The sequence below is a fragment of the Lynx canadensis genome, chromosome C2, assembly GCF_007474595.2.
Source record: "Lynx canadensis isolate LIC74 chromosome C2, mLynCan4.pri.v2, whole genome shotgun sequence".
Classification (NCBI taxonomy): Eukaryota; Metazoa; Chordata; class Mammalia; order Carnivora; family Felidae; genus Lynx; species Lynx canadensis.
The window spans coordinates 9963667-9984415 of record NC_044311.2 but is presented as its reverse complement, the minus strand read 5'-3'; the positions used below and the strand labels follow the sequence as shown (position 1 = coordinate 9984415).

At 36.4% G+C, this 20749-nt stretch overlaps 1 protein-coding gene across 16 annotated transcripts in view; it reads right to left on the bottom strand.

Annotated features, from left to right (window-relative positions):
* Positions 1-20749, bottom strand: part of NKTR (natural killer cell triggering receptor) — a 62802-nt gene that overhangs the window by 28207 nt on the left and 13846 nt on the right. For 11 of the 16 annotated variants that reach the window (XR_003971613.2, XM_030328547.1, XM_030328558.1 and 8 more), the window contains exons 3-6: positions 6043-6117; positions 5199-5306; positions 4405-4449; positions 2568-2655 (exon numbers count right to left, since the gene is read on the bottom strand). Coding sequence is in view for 15 of the 16 variants with exons in the window: in XM_030328547.1 (XP_030184407.1) it covers positions 2568-2655; positions 4405-4449; positions 5199-5306; positions 6043-6117 (316 nt within the window). In the remaining variant the exon portion in view is untranslated. Of the gene's footprint in view, positions 1-2567; positions 4098-4404; positions 4464-5198; positions 5307-6042; positions 6118-9190; positions 10008-20749 lie in introns of those variants that run through there. The other 5 variants (XM_032594652.1, XM_030328550.1, XM_030328556.2 and 2 more) reach the window with 5 other exon arrangements.

Sequence of the window (20749 nt, the reverse complement as noted above, 5' to 3'; positions counted from 1 at the left end):
AGTTACTGCACAAAGCACAAGAATCTTTGAGGAACATTTTGCAGATACTCACACTAACAGCACCAAATTTACTCCTTAGGAATTACAAAGTAGATTTAAAATATGAGCTACAAATGCAATTTTGTAAGGATGCATTACAAGTCCTTAGTAAGCTTATGAGACTGGAACCATATAGGGAGTCGTTGGCATTTTACCACCATTGTCACACCACCCTTTCTTGTTTGGAATGCAGAAGAGCTGCTCAAGGTGCCAAAGGGCAGAGCTGTGGTGAGAGGGAGGGGTGTAGCTGCCGCCCTTGGGGAGCTGGCAGCTAGCCCTGCTACCACCAACCCTCGCAGCCCCACCTCTTAGAGTGATTGTCTGTGACGGTTTACACAACTTGAAGATAGTAAGTTCTACTTTTTTTTTTTTTTTTTTACTACTTCCAACTCCAAAAGGATTTGGACTTGCAAGACAGATTTTCAAACATTTCTCTTTTACGGACCATTATCTCCATTTTCCCTTTCTATAAAAGCAAGGAAGTGCTTTGTATAGAAAGGTGAATGTTAGTTTTATTTTATCCTTCAACACATGGGGAACTGGCAGTTTTAGCCAGCATAAAAAAAGCACATGCCACAAAAATTTCTTTAAAAAAAAAAGATAAGGATCTTTTTTTTGTATGTGCAAAAACACTAAATTTGCTTCCAAGATTGCTTTTAACTGCAAATTCATTTCCATGAGTAAATTTCAAACTAAAAATAGAAAATTTTCTTTCAACACAAATTCACAGTGATTTTACTGCCATCTACAGTTAATTATGAAAAGAAGCTGAAAAATTTTAATCCTAATTCATGGATGTCAAAATTTTCATTTGGCATTCTTTGTCAAAAACAGCAGTCCAATGTAAAATTAAACTAGGTAGAAACAGCAATGGCCTTAATTTTGTTTGATACTAAGCATTCCTAGAAATGACTTAAGGACGTACTGAAGTACATAGAAACAAAATACTCTGTATTTTTTGAAGGGAGAACCTCAGACACTGGATTGTAATTAATGTATGCACCAGTTTTTACATTCTATACACAAGCTAACTGGTATGTGGCAATGGGAAGAAGCTGGTGCTGCCTGATAAATTTTCATGTACTGATATAAAAAAGGAAATCTAAAAGAAACTTTAGAGCCCTCAGATGGTAGCTTCTTGACCAATGAATCATTAGTTTATCATGTTCACAGTTCAGATAAGCTTAAAAATGGAAAATGGGAAACCTCAATCAAAGAGTAAACAGTTTTATATTAAATTACTATAAAAGAAGTTTTTCAAAATATTTCCCACTAATTTTTTTTTTTTTTTTTTTTTTTTGGCCCTTAAGAAGGTTAAGGATAGAAACATGCTCTAGTAGAGAAGTCTTAATAACTACTGCTCTATGGGATCAAAACATGATCTAGGAACAAATTGGTTTTGGTCCTCCTTTCCTTCACAGCTCCAAGCACTGTCATCTTCCAGCAGCTTTCCATTTTTAGGACATTCTTAGAAATAGAATGCCCCTTATCTGAACTTTTATCAGATCATGTTGGAAATCTATTTTGCAGACAACTTTAAAATGTGAGATTTATTTTACATGAATAATTTACTCCTTTAAAGACAGGGAAGCGCCATTCACACTCATCCATTCAGAAAGATGACAAAAACTTTTTCTGGTAAACTGTGAATAAAATATTTCTCCAACATAGGTAGCACAACTCTAGAGATTTACTTCCAATCAAAAGCATTGAACTTCATGCTAGTCAATTATCTTTCTTATTTTATATCCTGGGATTATAATAAAAATAGGTTTTAGAGTAGCTTTAGATTAGAATATATAACTACAAGTATGCCAAAGGGCTTTCAGATGAGAAGGAAGTAAGGTTTTGGTTGTGCATGCACATACATGAAAAGTTGTTTATTTTTTTAAAAAGCAAATTCGGCATTCGGAAGTTTCCTGAGTGATAATCTCATAAATTTTGGTCGAAATGACAGCAATATTGGGTTAATTCAATTATGTACAGAGATCTCAGAAGATTTAAGATTTCTACAATGTTGATGCAACAGCAAATCACTCATCTCTATACAATATCAGAAAATAATGGCACCTCTCTCCAATGAACTCAAAGAGCATCATTAAGAGAAAAAGCCACCATACAATGGTTTACTCAAAGCAACTACTTTCCAGGCCAAGAGGACATCTACTCCTAGGCCATGAACAAGTTTTAAATGTTGACCGATAGTTTATGTTCCAATCTAGTTTTAGCAAACTGAGCCCCCAAATTTGCTAAGTAGAAGCCGATTTCTTTTCTTAAGATGACAACATATTTTGAAAATAATGTACATCTTCAAGTTACATCTCGTAAGTACCATTCTTCAAATGCAGGATATATGCTGAAAGCTGAGGCGGCTGTTAGAGCTTACCAGTTTCTGTAACATTAGAAATTAATAATAAAGCCCAAGTTGACAGAATTCTAACATTAAACTTGGTTTAACTATACCATCTTTCTCATGAACAGCGCTTCTCTGTTTAAGAAAAGCTCATCTCTGAATTATGCCTACTCACATGAAAAACTGGGAACCATTGGTATGTTTCCCTCGATTTGCCATTGACAAAAGGAACGCTCTGTCATGTTTGAGAATAAAGTTTTCATCTGTTTGAAGAAAACACAAATTCGTCAGTCTCCAATTATAAGCCACTTTTAAAGTGTAATGTTCACAGTAATAAATAGAAAGCAAAGGATGAAATTCCTCTTCTGGTCAGTACAGATACTTGTCTGAATATTTAGAAAAAAATTTTTACAACTAATCAAAAAACAAAAGCATAAAAAGATCAAAGATACTACTTAAAGCCTTGAGGAAAAGAACATATATTTAATACTTTATACAAACAGCCTTAGAACAGTCACTTTTAGTAGTAACATAGTTTGGCTACATGATATGTGAACTATGACTTTCAGGGAAAACTAGTAAAGAAATTTTAGAAAAATCTCTACAGTAAAGCTCATTTCCTTCAAATTTCCAATTATCCTACTTAATGCACTAAACATGGGAGAAGTTTAATAATCTTATGTACTTAGTTTCTATATGGTAAATTTATTACTCAACTGTACTAAAGCTAGACTACGAGAGCAAAAAACAAAAAATTACAGAACTCAAGTTGTAAGGATATGCCTAAATTAAATTAAGTATATAGATTCCTAACAACAGGATAAAAAATTACCTAAGGAAGAAAATCCTATAAAAACAAAAACTTGAAGGGCGAAATATAGTTTTAAGATACATAAGTATCTGCCGCAGGGAACAACCACATTCAAGCGGCCTACAACATCAGTCTCAAATTGCTACAAGCTGATAGAACCAGCTAATGAGCTGCTTCCTACTGGTTCAAAGGAAAAACTGCCATAAAGATCACTCAGAGAGGATTTTAATTCCAGCAGAAATATCTTGAAAACGAATTTAAATTTCCGTTTAACATTCATACAAACAAACCTTTCTTTAGAACAAACAGAAACATAGAAAACTTTAAAAAATGATTACCTTGGGAACAGGCTTCTGAAAAAGAGTGGTAATCCATTTTCCCCCAAAAGAAATATAAAAGACTATTATAACGCTGAAGCTATCATGGCATTAAAATCTAATCAGATTGGATCCCATTATCAATCTCTGCAACTGACTTTTCTAAGGCTTTTTGGGGCAAATGCAATAGTTAGACTTATGCAAATACTACTACTGTAGGAATAAAATACAATCATATAATTCTAGTATACAAAAGAAAACATACAAACCTTTGAGAAAGTAGGAAATACCAACTTTTATTCAAAGAAATTGTTTGGTTTAGGGGGAAAAAAACACAACTAGATTTTTTCCCCTGATGTAGAACTAAGAGCCCATTGTGAAAAGAAAAAAAGATACAGATGCACGTATGAAACAGTATACAGAATTTTCCAAGTCTTCAAGCAATATAAGAAATCCAGCCACAACCTGACCCAGGCTGTCCATAAACTTATTAGGAAGGGTGCAAGGGAACAGAATTGGAGTTTGTGTTACTGAGCTTCGTTCTCTTACCTTTTCATTTTGCAAAAGACCACATTCTCTATAAACAAAAGAATATGTTGACAGTTTTAGGCAGGAAGATAGGAGTTTTCATGTATATAGTTGCCTAACCTCCATGCTGAAAGTCATGTTTAACCATAAAGTTAGCCTTAATTAATCTTGTCAATTAAAAGTTACATATTACAATATAATTTATCCCCAAGTTCATGCAAATAAAGTATTTTCATGCAGCATTAGTTTCATGCAAAAAGTGAACTATAAGTAAACCTCTCCTCATTAAAAGTACATGATCAAATTTGCTTTAACATCAGAACTGAAACAAAAGACCATAAAATATTAAGCCTTACCTTTAAAATATCCACCATAAATTGATTCTCCACCTTTTCCATTACCTGCAAATAATGACCTATATTAAGTTATAATGACAATTTAAAATATACTAATACATATAAATTACTTTTTATGCTTTCAATTTACTAAAGAAACTAACAACTTGTAATTGCTATAATCAAAATTCTACAAATCCTCAATTAACCTCATCTTTGAATATAAGTGCAAAAAAGTCCAGTACTGTTATAATAAATATTATTAAAAATTATATCCAGGGGCACCTGGGTGGCACAATCAGTTGAGCATCCAACTTTGGCTCAGGTCATGATCTGAGTTCAAGCCCCGCATCGGGCTCTGGGCTGACAGCTCAGAGCCTAGAGCCTGGAGCATGCTTCAGATTCTGTCTCCCTCTCTCTTCCCTTCCCCTGCTCATTGAGCTCTCTTTCTCTCTCAAAAGTAAATTAAAAAAAAATAATAATAATAAACTAGCTCCATAACCAATTTATTTCATAAAGTAATCATACCAACAAAATTCGGGAAGAATAAAAATAATCCACAGGTACTTGGTATTCATTGTAAGAGAATTCACCAAAAATCTGTAATATTATTAAAAGTACATAAAAACAAAATAAAGTGGCTTGGTATTTCGCTTTTCATACATTTTTTGCTCTACAACATTCACTCATCCAACATCTATTCACTGACCACTTAATATTTACTTCATACCGTGATACAATATTTACAATTAACAGTATGAGACACATAAGAAACCGATAGTTGGAGTTATTAAAAGCGTAACTTTTAGCTCTACCTTCGCTGAAGTCCCCACCCTGAATCATAAAGTTTTTAACCACACGATGGAATGTGGAACCTTTATAACATAACTTCTTCCCAGTTGTTTTCCCAAGGCCTTTCTCTCCTGGAAAACAAAGAAATGACGTTTAGCTACAAATATATCTGTCCATGGAAATTAGTCCAAATTAGTCCTTTGTGAAATCCCTCCTGTGTGCTGGCACTGTAAGAGATACAAGACACAGGGTGACGACGGAATACACACATGGGTTCCAAAAGTAAGTATCAAGCAGCACATAAATGTTAAATTGTGTGGCAGTGACTCTATATGCTATAGGAGAAAAGCAGATTAGAAATGCTTATCGCTCCACCAAGAGAGCGGTGAAGGAGTTGGTACAAACACTGTATATGTATGTAAGTGTATCCAAGCACACACTTAAAAATCTTAATTTGCTATTTTAAAATAACATAGATGTTTTTCCTATTTTAATTAAAAAATATACATAAACTCAACTAAAAATAAGAACAACTGCATTATGTTTTGCCTATCTTCTAATCCTAAATTTCTTAGAAATCTGGAATGTAAATTTGTTCAAAATACTAAAATTTAGAATTTTGAACTACAATGTTTAGAGATGATTTAATTACATGCAGTAGTACTTTCTTTTTCACTTTTGAGACCATTTCTTTGTCCTCTCTTCAAGAAATATTTCCCTGATTTCCTACCAGTGAAAATAGTGTTTTTTAACGTGCTAAACTCATTTTACAGCCCATTACTTTTTAAGGAAAACATCTATTCTGTTAAGCAAGATAAAACTGTAAGTCATGACTTCTCATCAGAAATAATTTAACAATTCATTTACCTGAGCATAGGCAAAGGAAGTTTTTGCATGTTTTTGGACATATGTCTGAGAAGAGCTGAAACATAATGCGACCAACTGAAATAAAACACATTAAAAAAAACAAAGGTAAGCAAGATGATTAAATAGGTCATTTTATTTTATATGGGAGAAAACACAAATAAACTGAATCAACAAACTGAAAAGTCCATTTTTGTAATTTAATTTTTCAAAAGGCTTAACGGGAAAAAATTTAATGGAGCAACAACAACTAACAAGAATTCTACTCTACTTGTTAGTGCTAGAACTCATATGCAGCCTAAGCGGCTTCAGCCCGAAAACTGTAGGATTTCAAGTGTGTTGTAAAGGGGCTTCATATTATTAGATCCCTTTTAGTACAGTCTCCTATCTAAACACCATTAATCTGCTTTAAAATATTCTCAATAATAGTTGTCTAATCTATGCCCCTCTAGTGATGAGAGCACATCATCATAAGACACTCATTCTGGCCCATACTGTTAGAAGAAGGTTCTTCTGCCCTCTGGATCTAGCTTTCAACCTTTATGCAAGAACTACTTAGAACCAACTTCCTGAACTGCCATCTTGGTTATGGTTCCTAAAAAATACCAAAAACACACAAAACAGACAGAAAAAAAAAATACAATACACAGGAAATGAGAAGGAACAAGCTTACAAATTTGATTTAATTATACCACAGGGAAGTGCTTCACAAACTATTTGGTCTCAGGACTTCTTCAAACTCTTAAAAATTATTGAGCTTTTACAATGTGGGTTATATCTATTGCTATTTACTATATTATAAATTAAAACTCTGAAATTCTTAAAAGACAAGAATATAAAGCATACATTCCATCAGCTGTCAGAGTGGTGAGATCATTACGTATTGTATATCTGGAAAATTTGACTTGTGAATGAGAGCACAACAGGCAAACTGTATTACTACCAAAGTAGTTTTGCTTTACAGACCTGAAAGGTTCTCAAATAGAGTAAAAAATATTTTGATTTACAATCACTTTCCCGAGTCCCCTTTCCTTTGTATTCTACACAGTCTTTTCCATTATGAATTAACATTTTTATTTAATCAAAGGGATTTACAGAATAAATCAAAATTAACTGTGGACCAAATGTTAAGTTGTCTTCAGCACAGATGCACACTGATTGGAATCACTCTGTACCACTAAGATTTGAATTTATTCCTGGCCATGTCAGTCAGTTTCTCAGAGGACAAAACAAAGCTACAAACTACCTCATAATAGACACCCTTAAGGGATAAAAAGTGAGATTAATGGCATTACATAAGACTTTCTTGTGTCAACACTCTGCTTATCGCTTCAATGGAGCCAAATTTTAAAGCAATTTCAAAACGTTCTAGCTCATCTTTACATCTAAAGGAATGAAGAAAAAGATAGGGAATTAGAATTTTTTTAATGCATGTAATACCAGTAATAATACCACTCTTTGTATTTACATGGAAATATTTTGCTAGTGTAATAAAAATATTTTCAATCTTCATAAATCCCTGGGAAATAGCTGACTAGGTTGGTGACAAGTCAGTTCAAAACCATCTAGCTTTGCGGACTAGAACATAGATTTTTGGAATCCCTGTAAGATAGTTACTTTCCAGGATAAAAGATATAATCAAAACATTCAAAAACTTAGCTTTTTCTTTTAGGACTATAGTAACTTCAACATCAAGTTTCTTTTTTTCAAAACCGTTGATGCTTCCAAATGAAAGCCAGTAAAAGTTTCAAATGTTTCTAGTTCCTCCTTTACAGATGATTAAGAGCTATGAACCCTCGAGTGGTGTAATACATATGAAAACAGTTAAATGTAATTACATTTCCAGGTCTAATATTCAGAGAGGGATAGCAAACGACAATGATGTTTCTAAAAAACCACTCACCTCTAAATATCTTACCCTCTAACTTGATGAAGAAAAAAAAATTCTATTCACTTCTCAATCTCATGGGACAGGGTCTAAGTTAGAGCTGAAGTTTTGGTTCCTTTATGGCATTATGTTGTTAAGAGTAAATGAAAGGGGCGCCTGGGTGGCTCAGTCGGTTGAGTGTTCGACTCTTGGTTTTGGCTCAGGTCATGATCTCACAGTTTGTGAGTTCAAGCCCTGCATCAGGCTCCACTCTGATGGTGCAGAGCTTGCTTAGAATTCTCTCTCTCTCTCTCTCTCTCTCTCTCTCCGCCCCTCCCCTGCTCACTCTCTCTCTCTCTCTCAAAATAAATAAATAAATTTAGGGGCACTTGGGTGGCTCAGTTGGTTAAGCATCCGACTTCAGCTCAGGTCATGATCTTGGGGTTCAGGAGTTCGAGCCCCATGTCAGGCTCTGTGCTAACAGCTCAGAGCCTGGAGCCTGCTTCACGTTCTGTGTCTCCCTTTCTTTCTGCCCCTCTCCCACTCGTACTCTCTCTCTCTCAGAAATAAACATTAAAAAAAATTTTTTTAATAAATAAATAAACTTAAAAAAAAAGTAAAAAAAAAAAATAGAACAAAACCAAATTGTTTTGGGGGTGCCTAGCTGGTTCAGTCAGAAGAGCATATGACTCTTGATCTTGGGGTTGTGAGTTCAAGCTCCACACTGGGTATAGAAATTACTTAAATACATAAACTTAAAACCAAACTGTTTTGGCTTCACTACCAGGGTGCCAGGTTAAAAACACTGCCAAACCCAGAAAAATAACTTAAAAATCCACAGAAAGAACAGATTAACCCAATCGGGCATGCAAGACATGAGAAAGGCTATGGACATTCAGTCACACTGGCTGAGACTGCCTTCTTAGTTTAAAATGTCTGCATACCTGGGGCACCTGGGTGGCGTAGTCAGTTAAGAATCCGACTCCATTTCTGCTCAGGTCATGATCTCACAGTTCAGGAGTTCGAGCCTCACGGTGAGCTCCATGCTGACAGTGCAGAGCCTGCTTGGGATTCTCTCCCTCCCGCTCTCTCTCTGCCCCTCCCCCAGTCTCTCTTTCTCTCAAAATAAATACATAAACTTAAAAAAATAAATAAATAAACACTGGCTACACGCAGGAAAGGCCAAGCAAGACACACCTAAGTCATGTTGTAATCCTGATGTGGCCACTAGATGGCAGCAATAAAATCAGCAAGTACTTGGAATATGAATATAACAAACCTCACCTTTCAATAATATCATTGTTTCTTGTTCTCAGAAACAGCTGCACTGGAATTACAGGTATAGTAGTGAAAAAGGAGACATATATCATAGACATGAAAGATACAGTAGTTGAAAAAGTGAGCACTGGTTGGGAAAAAATATTTAGCAGATGGTACACTGCACAAGGCAAAGAATATCACATATACAATTACAAGTAAGAGATGAGGATAAGAACAAAGGTATGAACGGGTCATAGGGGTTAGGCAGAGAGCAAAATCTAAGAGGAAATTAAAGAATGGATATACCACTTCGACAAAACCAGGCCATTTATCCATTTAACTGAGATCCTCCCCAGGTGTCAGGTGGTCCAATAGTACGTAAGACACAGCGCCTGTTTGGGGGAGCTCTTGTCTTAGCTGGGAATGACAGACACAAATTCTTACACAATGGAGTGAGCCGTCAATAGTATGAACAAAATGCACTTATATCCACCCTACGCCTGACTGATGCATGTGAGGGCAGAGGGATAGGGACCAGGTCTGTTTACTCCCCACTTTATCCCCACTGATTTGTACAGAGTCTGGTACAAAATAAGTACACAATAAATACTTGAATAAAAACAATAAAAACACCTGAAACCAAAACTACTCAAAGATAGAACTTAACAAAATATAAATGAACAAACACCTAAATACACAGATAAAAAGTATTCATTACACCAGGAAAAGTTATTACAAGTGGAACGACATCAAGACATTGCTTAATAAAAGCTATTTTCAGAGATATAAAGGAAAGACTTCTTCTAGCATTCAGGCAGTAGAATCATGTCACCTACAGGGAAAAGAAATTAGGCTGACTGCAGACACTTTACTTTAGAAACTGGAGACAACAGAACACTGCCTACCATCTTACACAGACTAATAGGTTGTGAACACAGAATTCTATACATAGCAAAGGAAATACAATAATTAGATTTCATCCTGGAAAATCTATTTGAAATATAAGCCTAAGATAGGACTCAAAGAACAAATGAGAAAACGTTAGTGGGAAAAGAGTGATACTGAGCACTAAATCCATTACAACACAGAATTAAACCTAAACAACTACGGTAGGTATGGTTACAAAATAAAATATAAATGTTTCAGCTATTGGGAAACAAAGTAGGTGTTGGTAAAATTTCTTTTGGCTATTTTTAGGAACCTTCTAAAAATATTTTCTTTTGACTAGGTAATGTTTTACATGATTCAAAAATCCAACAGTGGAAAAAACATAAAGAATGAGAAGTCTTATTCGTACTTCTGTCAACAGGTAATCACTTTCATTAATACCACGTGTGTGCTTCCAGTGTCTCTTCAAACACACAGGCAAATAGTGATATATTCTATTTTTCTTGTTTTACAAAGCAGCATAACTGCTGAAAGTAGTAATCTTAAAAGTTCTCACAAGAAAAAAAACTTAACTCTGTGTGGTGATGGATATTAACAAGACTTCCTACAGTGATCATTTCACAATACATACATATATCTAATCATTATGCGTATACCTGAAACTAAGATGTTAGATATCAATTTTTTTTAAGTTTATTTATTTTGTGAGAGAAACAGAGAGCAAGCACACATGGGAGAGGCAGACAGAGAGGGAGAGACATGGGAGAGGCAGACAGAGGGAGAGAGAGAATCCCAAGCAGGTTCCACACTGTCAGCACAGAGCCTGATGCGGGGCTTGAACCTATGAACTGTGACATCATGACCTGAGCCCAAATCAAGAGTTGGATGCTTAACCAACTCAGTAACCCAGGCGCCCCTATATGTCAATTATATCTCAATTTTAACATGAATAAAAATGAGTAATTCCTTGGTTAAAAAAATAGGTAGCATGTTATGCATACTGTGCTATACTCTACTCACTTAATGAATATACCATGAAGATATATTAAACATTTTTCAAGTTACTATGGAGGAGCAATCCACAGTAAAAAGCTATAAACAAAGAAAAGGAAATAGCATGAAAACATAAGATTTCGGATAAAACCAAAAAGCTAATTTTTTAGGCACATGGAGCTTTTTTCATGATAGGTCAACTAACACCCAGCTAAAAATATCCTGCAGATAGTACCAGCAAAAACTCAAGAGAATTTATTGGCTTGTGTAGTTAGTTGACAAGGATATGGGCTGAGAGCAGAGAACCAAAGAACTGTAGGAACCAGGATGTCAGGGAATGAGGCCAGGGAATGGCAGAGTTGCCAGGTTTCAAAAGGCCAAAAATACTGAATACCACCTCTTTGTCCTGTTCAGTGCACACAGCCCTAAATGTTTTCACTAATGATTAGACACATTACTCACTCAAATGAAGAAAGAAAAGCAATAAACAAACCTAACAAAGATTTTAATAAAAGTATAAGAAAAAATTAATAAATTAGAAAATAAAAATATTAGACATGGGGCACCCGGGTGGCTCAGTTGGTTAGACATCTGACTTCAGCTCAGGTCATGATCTCACAGTCCATCGGTTTGAGTCCCGCGTCAGGCTCTGTGCTGACAGCTCAGAGCCTGGAGCCTGTTTCAGATTCTGTGTCTCCCTCTCGCTCTCTGCCCCTCCCCCACTATGCTCTGTCTCTCTCAAAAATAAACAAACATTGGGAATGAAAGCTGGTGCAGCCACTCTGGAAAACAGTATGGAGCTTCCTCACAAAACTAAAAATAGAACTACCCGATGACCCAGCAATTGCACTACTAGGCATTTATCCACGGCACAGTTGTGCTGTTTTGAAGGGACACAGGCACCCCCATGTTTATAGCAGCACTATCCACAATAGCCAAAGTATGGAAAGAGCCCAAATGTCCACTGATGGATGAATGGATAAAGAAGATGTGGTATATATATATATATATATACTCCATCGTGTATATATATACATACACGATGGAGTATTACTCGGCAATCAAAAAGAATGAAATCTTGCCATTTGCAACTATGTGGATGGAACTGGAGGGTATTATGCTAAGCGAAATTAGTCAGAGAAAGACAAAAATCATATAACAAAAGTCATATGAAGACTTTAAGAGATAAAACAGATGAACATAAGGGAAGGGAAACAAAAATAATATAAAAACAGGGAGGGGGACAAAACAGAAGAGACTCATAAATATGGAGAACAAACTGAGGGTTACTGGAGGGGTTTTGGGAGGGGGGATGGGCTAAATGGGTAAGGGGCACTAAGGAATCTACTCCTGAAATCATTGTTGCACTATATGCTAACTAATTTGGATGTAAATTTAAAATAATAATAATAATAATAAATAAATAAATAATAAAATAAAATAAAATAAAATAAAGTAAAGTAAAATAAAAAACTAAGTGGCCCATTGGGAAGACTGGGTGGCTCAGTCAAAAAAAAAAAAAAAAAAAAAAGTGTGTATGTGGCTGTTTATATACAAAACTGATATTAAAATAATGTTAAATGCAGGTATTAAATCATATTGGTTATATTTTCTTCTATAAATAATTGTTTCTTGCATTTTAAGAATGAATAAATTTTAGATCAAAATAAAATAAAATCAGTCATTAATTTATATGTTCACTTTTTCTTTTGCAGAGAGGGTTATTTTATACTCTGTAAATAAATAAACATACATCAATGTTTTCCTCATTCAAAAAAATAAACAAACATTAAAAAAAAATATTAGACTTGATAAATTCCAAAGCTGGCTCTTTTGGAGGAAAAATAAAAAGGGACACTAAATTGTAGGAAAAAATTGTAAGAAGGTATGGATTACAACTCCATGCTGATGGAGACTAAAAAACAGCCAAGAAAGAAACAAAATGCTGGTAAGTATACATCCAAAAGAGTGCTGTTAAATAACTCTTGAGATTAAAATGTAATGCCATCTCAACTGTTTCAGAGCACAGCAAAAGATGAAAAGCTTAACAAACTTTATGAAGCAAATTAAATTGATACCAAAGTCTGAGAAAGATGACATAAACAAACTTGAAAACTCTCTCTATATCAATCTCATTTTTTAAAAGGTACTATCCTGAGACAGAAACCAAAAGAGCATTTGATGAAGGGAAAAAAAAAAAAAAAAGTGGGGAGGGGAGAATAAATGTGAGAGAGAGCAAGCGAGCATGAGCACAGGACAGGAACAGAGGGAGAAAGACTCTTTAGCAGGCTCCACACTCAGCACGGAGCTCGATGGGGGCTCAATCCCACGACCCTAGGATCGTGACCTAAAATCAAGAGTCGGATGTTCAGCAGACTGGGCCACCCAGGCACCCTGAACATTCATCCCTTAACATAAGCACAAAAATTCTCAGACACCCTTCAAATCAAGAGACAGCATTATGTTTAGTGGTGGAACATCAGGACAGCACTAATGTCATTAAAGTAAGAGACAAGTCAAAAGTGCTTGTTTGGACTTCAAGCTGTATTACAAAGCTATGATCATCAAGACAGTATGGTACTGGCAGAAAAACAGGCACTCAGATCAGTGGAACCCAGAAATGGACCCACAGACATATGGCCAACTAATCTTTGACAAAGCAGGGAAGAATATCCAATGGAATAAAAGACAGTCTCTTCAGCAAGTGGTGCTGGGAAAACTGGACAGCGACATGCAGAAAAATGAACCTGGACCACTTTCTTACACCATACACAAAAATAAACTCAAAATGGATGAAGGACCTAAATGTAAGACAGGAAACCATCAAAACCCTCGAGGAGAAAGCAGGCAAAAGCCTCTTTGATCTTGGCCGCAACAACTTCTTAACATGTCTCCAGAGGCAAGGGAAACAAAAGCAAAAATGAACTATTGGGACCTCATCAAAATAAAAAGCTTCTGCACAGCAAAGGAAACAATCAGCAAAACTAAAAGGCAATCGATGGAATGGGAAAAGATACTCACAAACGACATATCAGATAAAGGGTTAGTATCCAAAGTCTATAAAGAACCTATCAAAAACTCAACACACAAAAAACAAATAATCCAGTGAAGAAATGAGCTAAAGACACGAAAAATACTTCTCCAAAGTAGACACCCAGATGGCCAACAGACACATGAAACGATGCTCAACATCACTCATCATCAGGGAAATACAAATCAAAACCACAATGAGATACCACCTCGCACCTGTCAGAATGGCTAACATTAACAACTCAGGCAACAACAGATGTTGGCGAGGATGTGGAGAAAGAGGATCTCTTTTACAGTGCTGGTGGCAATGGAAACTGGTGCAGCTACTCTGGAAAACAGTATGGAGGTTCCTCAAAAAACTAAAAATAGAACTACCCTACGACCCAGCAATTGCACTATTAGGCATTTATCCTCGGGATACAGGTGTGCTGTTTTGAAGGGACACATGCAACCCAATGTTTCTAGCAGCACTATCAACAATAGCCAAAATATGGAAAGAGCCCAAATGTCCACTGATGGATGAATGGATAAAGAAGATGTGGTATATATATACGATGGAGTATTACTCGGCAATCAAAAAGAATGAAATCTTGCCATTTGCAACTATGTGGATGGAACTGGAGGGTATTATGCTAAGCGAAATTAGTCAGAGAAAGACAAATACTGCATAACTTCACTCATATGAGGACTTTAAGAGATAAAACAGATGAACATAAGGGAAGGGAAACAAAAATAATATAAAAACAGGGAGGGGGACAAAACAGAAGAGACTCATAAATACGGAGAACAGACTGAGGGTAGCTGGAGGGGTTGTGGGAGGGGGGATGGGCTGAATGGGGAAGGGGCACTAAGGAATCTACTCCTGAAATCATTGTTTTACTATATGCTAACTAATTTGGATACAAATTTTAAAAAATAAAAATAAAATAAAATTAAAAAGGTGCTTGTTATCATCACTATTGTTTAATGCTATTCTAGAAATTCTAGGCCATGCAGTAGACAAGAGAACCATATGAGAAGTATACATATCAAAAAGAGCATATTCATCATTATTTGAAAGACATAGCTGTACATCTAGAAAACCTAAAAGAACCAACTGAAATATTAATGGAGACACTGAAATTGTTAATATTTTTTATGATCAGTAAGAACTAGTAAAAAAGACAACAATTAAAATCATATTCACGACACCACCAAAAAACATTCTAGCTACTTAGCCTTAAGAATGTAGGACCCATAAAAACTACAAACCTCTGAGAGGCATAAAGGCAATCTGAATAAAAGGAGACGTAACTTATTCTTAGACAGGAAAACTCAAAATTGCAAATGTGTCCAATTTTCGCGAAAGTAAAATATAGTCATTTAATTGCAACCCCCCCAAAGTATTAAGATTTCTGGAGATATTTAACAAAATTATCTGAAGGTTATCTGAATGAACACACAATGCCCTCCTCCCCATCAACTTTTTATTGAAAAAAAATTTTAAATCTATAAAGATGCTTTGCCATGTTAACTTTACTCCTACCACGTTACACATAATTTTCTTCTGGTTCAAACTGAAAATTATAGATGTTGTAATGCTTCATCCTAATTACTTCGCTATATACTCCCAAAGAACAAAGATATTCTGTACTTTACCCCAATACCATTGTCACAACATGTTAACAGTGATTAACACCACAGTCTAATAATAGTCAATATTCATATTTACCCAACTGGTTCCACAATGCCCTTTATACCTCTTTTTTAAATCTGGGAGTCTAACCAAAGATTATGCATTGATTTGGTTGTCATGCTTTGGTCTCTTTTAATCTAAAACATTCCCCCCCCCCCTTTTTTTGCATCCCATCAGGAAGCACATGTCAGTCTGACCCATTACTGGTAATGCTGAAGTATTATATTAGCCAATCTCTCAGCTGTAAATGTACTTCCCCCATTTTTAAATTCATAACTGGAATGATATTTTGAAACTTATGTGTATACTATGTTCTATAACAACTTTTCACCCAATAGTTTGGCCACTAATGATCCTCTTCCGCACCAATCATACTGAGGGTTGCAAAATGTTTCTTCTAATTCCATCATTTCATTTGTATTTACCCAGCTTGAATTCTTCTGTTAAGAGCTTCACCCATCCACCCAATGTCAAGAGTGACAGAGTAACAAGGCAAAGCCTGAGTCCCTGACATCATCAGCCTTGATCTGCTGACTGGCTGGGAGCTGTGTAAGAGAAAATTTGTCTTAAATCTAAGTCACTGTTATTTATCAGCCTTTATGTTTAGCAACCATTGCCATCATATACTCTAACAAATACAGATACTTCCATATGACAGTAAACTATATAACCACTACAAGTGATTACATAAAGCTTGATTTATTGAAGTGGAAAAAAGTTGAGAACATGCTGTTGAACAGAAAAAGGCAGGGCCAGAATAGAATGGAGCTTATACCATTTTTAAAAATTATGTATGGGGGTGCCTGAGCGTCCGACTTCGGCTCAAGTCATGATCTCACAGCTCGTGAGTTTGAGCCCCACGTCAGGCTCTGTGCTGACAGCTCGGAGCCTGGAGACTGCTTCGGATTCTGTGGCTCCCTCTCTCTCTGCCCCAACCCACTCACATTCTGTCTCTGTCTCTCTCAAAAATAAATAAACATTAAAAAAAATTAAAAATTATGTATGAACCATTATACAGAATTAAGAGGTTCAAAAAAGGTTAGCTGTGATTATTATCTCTGCATGGCAGGATTTTACGACAGGTTTAACTTTTTAAATATTATTGGTGTTTTTATAATGAGCATGCACTATTTTTACTAACAGAAAAAACAATGAAGCCCTTTTCAGCTTAAAATGTGCCAAACATGCAGTAAGAGTTCAGGTCACACGGTTTAGAACTTGTGAATTAACTTTACTGATTGTAATATTCCTTTCTTTCCCTAATGTGTCATTCATAAACACTGGCAATCTCTATCTTAAATCTTACATGTTTAGAAAATCATCTTCAGGGTGAGAGGGAGGGGAAAGTGGGTGATGGGCACTGAGGAGGGCACCTGTTGGGATGAGCACTGGGTGTTGTATGGAAACCAATTTGACAATAAATTTCATATTAAAATAATTAAACAAAAATAAAAATAAAAAATAAACAATCATCTTCAAATTGGTGGTTAGGAATATGGAAAATATTTTCTAACAGAAACAATGTTGTAAGTGGCGATTAAGTTCTGAAGACAGCCAAGAAAGCCTACCTGATCCATGATACTGATGCAATCAAGCAAATAACTAACAGTATTAGCTAAAATTCTAGAAAGGGAGGAAAAGGTAAAAGGAGTTTTTCATTCCTTCCAGTATACAATGACAACGGAAGATACAGTTGGGAAATACTTTTGTTTTTTTGTTTAAGAATTCCCTACTGCCATATCTATCTTCCTTCCTATCTTAGGTGCTCCACTCCCCAACCAACAAATATCCTAATGCTGCCCTACTCAGCACTATCCTCAAATCTAATCTGCTCTTCCAGCAACTTCATAATACTAAACCCTAGGTTTTACACAGCAGCCATGGTATAGTGGGCAAGAAAGAAAACCCAGGCTAGAGCCCTGGCTTTCACAGTTACTAGCTATAGGATCTTGGTTGGATCAATTAGCCCCTCTGAGACACTCCTCATCTCTAAAATGGGTATAAATCTTACATCATAATGCTGTATGGACTAAGACACCTTAAAAATATATGGTATTATTATCATAGCCAAGATTATTACCCTGTTTTCAAACACATTTGGCTATTAATAATGTAACTTACCAAAGGCCACCTACATAGAAATGAGCAGAGCCAGAACCAGAGCCTGGTCTTCTGAGTCCTCGTCCAATGCTCTTTCCAATACATATACTCAGCTGTCTTCCCTGGCTGTAACATCCCCGACTTCCCCTTGCCCCAGGCAACTCCCAGAGTGGCTCTCTCATCAAACAATTTAGAAGAAAGCAGTCTTGGGGCACCTGGGAGGCTCGGTCGGTTAAACATCGGACTCTTGACTTTGGCTCAGGCCATAATCTCACGGTTCATGAGACGGTGCCCTGAGTTGGCTCCGCACTGACAGCACACGGCCTGCTTGAGATTCTCTCTCTGCCCCTCCCCCACTCACATGTGCTCCCTCTCTCAAAATAAATAAACAAGCATTATAAAAAAAAAAGAAGAAAGCATTCTTGCTGCATAAGTTCAGGTTATGTATAAAAACAAACCTTCCCAGAGATGATAGCATTCTTAAACAGGGGATGCTTATGTACCCAGAACTGCAGTTGGTATGGAAAGGTCATATGGAAACTTTCAGGCTCTCTGGGAAAGGTAACTGTTTTGGGGCAGAAGCTACACACCATCGGTTTATTTCTGCTTTTCACAGTCTCCTTCTTCAACTCCCGGAACTAGACTTCTAAAAAAACATGAAGTTTTTCCGGTGGTGACAACAGCTAGGTAAGACCAGGGAGGCAGAGACAAGAGCAGCAGCTATAGTAGTTCACGCTGTCTGGGTCATTTCCAAACTACCAGTGTCACTGCAGTTCTGTGATGAAAATATCAGGGTCTTCATATTAATCTACATTACCTATAAGGATCCCTTCCTAGAGCTTAATTTAGGAACGTTAACTCTTACCTTTCCCCCTTCATGTGGGGTACCCAACCTAAATAGAGGGAATCTACCCTTTATAGCCCCTCTACTCACACATGACTTAAGAATCAAGCTTCGGGGTGCCTGCATGGCTCAGTCGGTTGAGTGTCTGACTCCAGCTCAGGTCATGATCTCACGATTGGGTTTGTAAGTTCGAGCCCCAGGTCAGGCTCTGTGTTGACAGCTCAGAGGCTGGAGCCTGCTTCGGATTCTGTGTCTCCCTCTCTCTTTGCCCCTCTCTTGCTCACACTCTGTCTCTCAAAAATAAACAAACATTTTTTAAAAATTAAAAAAAAAAAAGCATCAGCTTCAATGATTTGTACAAGTCTATAAGGACTGGAAACAGAAATTCAAGATCTCACTATATAGCCCTCTACTTAAGACATAGTCCCCTGAAGCACAATGAAACTACAATAGGGCTCTACCTGTGGCAAGGCTTACATAGTAAGGCATTCACAGTAGAGCACAGCAATTTTTGAGATAACTTTGAAAGCATTATCTCAATTCTAGATAATTCTGTTACCTAAGTCTTCCCCTTTTTAGCCTGAGCTTTCTTCCGGCTATCTAAAGAAATCTTTTTAGTTTCCATCTGCTTTTATTCCCAGTAGGATAACTGTTTACTGAACACCTGACCATCTGTGTTAAGTGCTATGTTCTATCAAGGATTCAGGCTGAAAGATATATATTCTGGAAAGCTTTTAAGACTTTATGTAAATGATGTGCAAATCATAACTGTAAAGAATTGTACTGGACAGCTGGTTCATACCACTAATGTCAGAATTTCCTTTGCAACAACACTAACAGATGAAAACCAACAAAGGTAGAAAAACAACAGAAAAGTACAGGAATTCAATGGGGGGATAGGAGGTGGGAGTCAGACAAGAAACAGCCATCTTATGTTAAAAGTAGAAAAGGGAAAAAAAAAGTTAGTATATTTCACTTGGGATTTCTGAGGCAGAGAAAGGGGAGGGAAAGGAAGGTGCGAAGAAGTCAACTTACTCCTCTCAAAGTCCCCATGAAAACCCTTATGTGTCTGCCTTCAAAACCATCCAGTCAGGCCTGGATTGGGATTCTCCAGGCCAAATTTCTTTAAAAAATAAATGAATAAAAAATAAACAAACCACACCAAACCCTCTTGCTTACAGAAACCTGAAACAAGCCTTTTCACTACAACGTGAACAAAAAGGCTTAATCTACAAAGATCTGTCTAAACAATACCTCAATATGAAAGCTGTACTTAACTCAGTGTGCATGCTCATATTCATGCACATGTTATAATTAAAGCAACATAAAAACAGTTATGTCACTGTGCTAGATGCAGATTAAGAGTCTGCTCCGCAAATAACATGACAGAATTTAAAGAAACACTGCATTATCAATAACCGTATATAAAAACAACTGTTTCTATGGGAAAATGAGAGTTGGGGGAACAAAGGAATGTGGGGTTGCAGTAAGAATGATTTTTTTTTGTTAGAGGAGTATCACCTAACAAAGGCATGCTTTTAGCTATAAGGGTTTATTATAAAACTTAAACATCACTGTGGAAATCCTACAATTGATCACACCTCACTCTCCCCCCTTCTCCCAGCACTATCACTAACATAACTCTTCTTGTGGTCTTTCAGATTAGTCAGGACAGACAAGAATAACTTAGAAGAGCAGTGCTGCCCAACTGCCCTTGCCTCCTACACAACTAGTGCCTCACCTTGTTATCTGATCGTTATAAACAAACAGTAGCCTGTGTTCTATTAAAACTAATTAAAACTATGCTCCATAATTAACCAATGCCATCACAATAAATTCATGTTACAAAAACACAATCTGTAAGACAATTGGTTCTATTATTTTATTAGTCTTCCCAACAACCTTACTACACAGGCACTAATACACTGGAGTCCTATTTAATTTGTGAGTATATAAAAAGGGAAAAAATCGGGGCGCCTGGGTGGCGCAGTCGGTTAAGCGTCCGACTTCAGCCAGGTCACGATCTCGCGGTCCGTGAGTTCGAGCCCCGCGT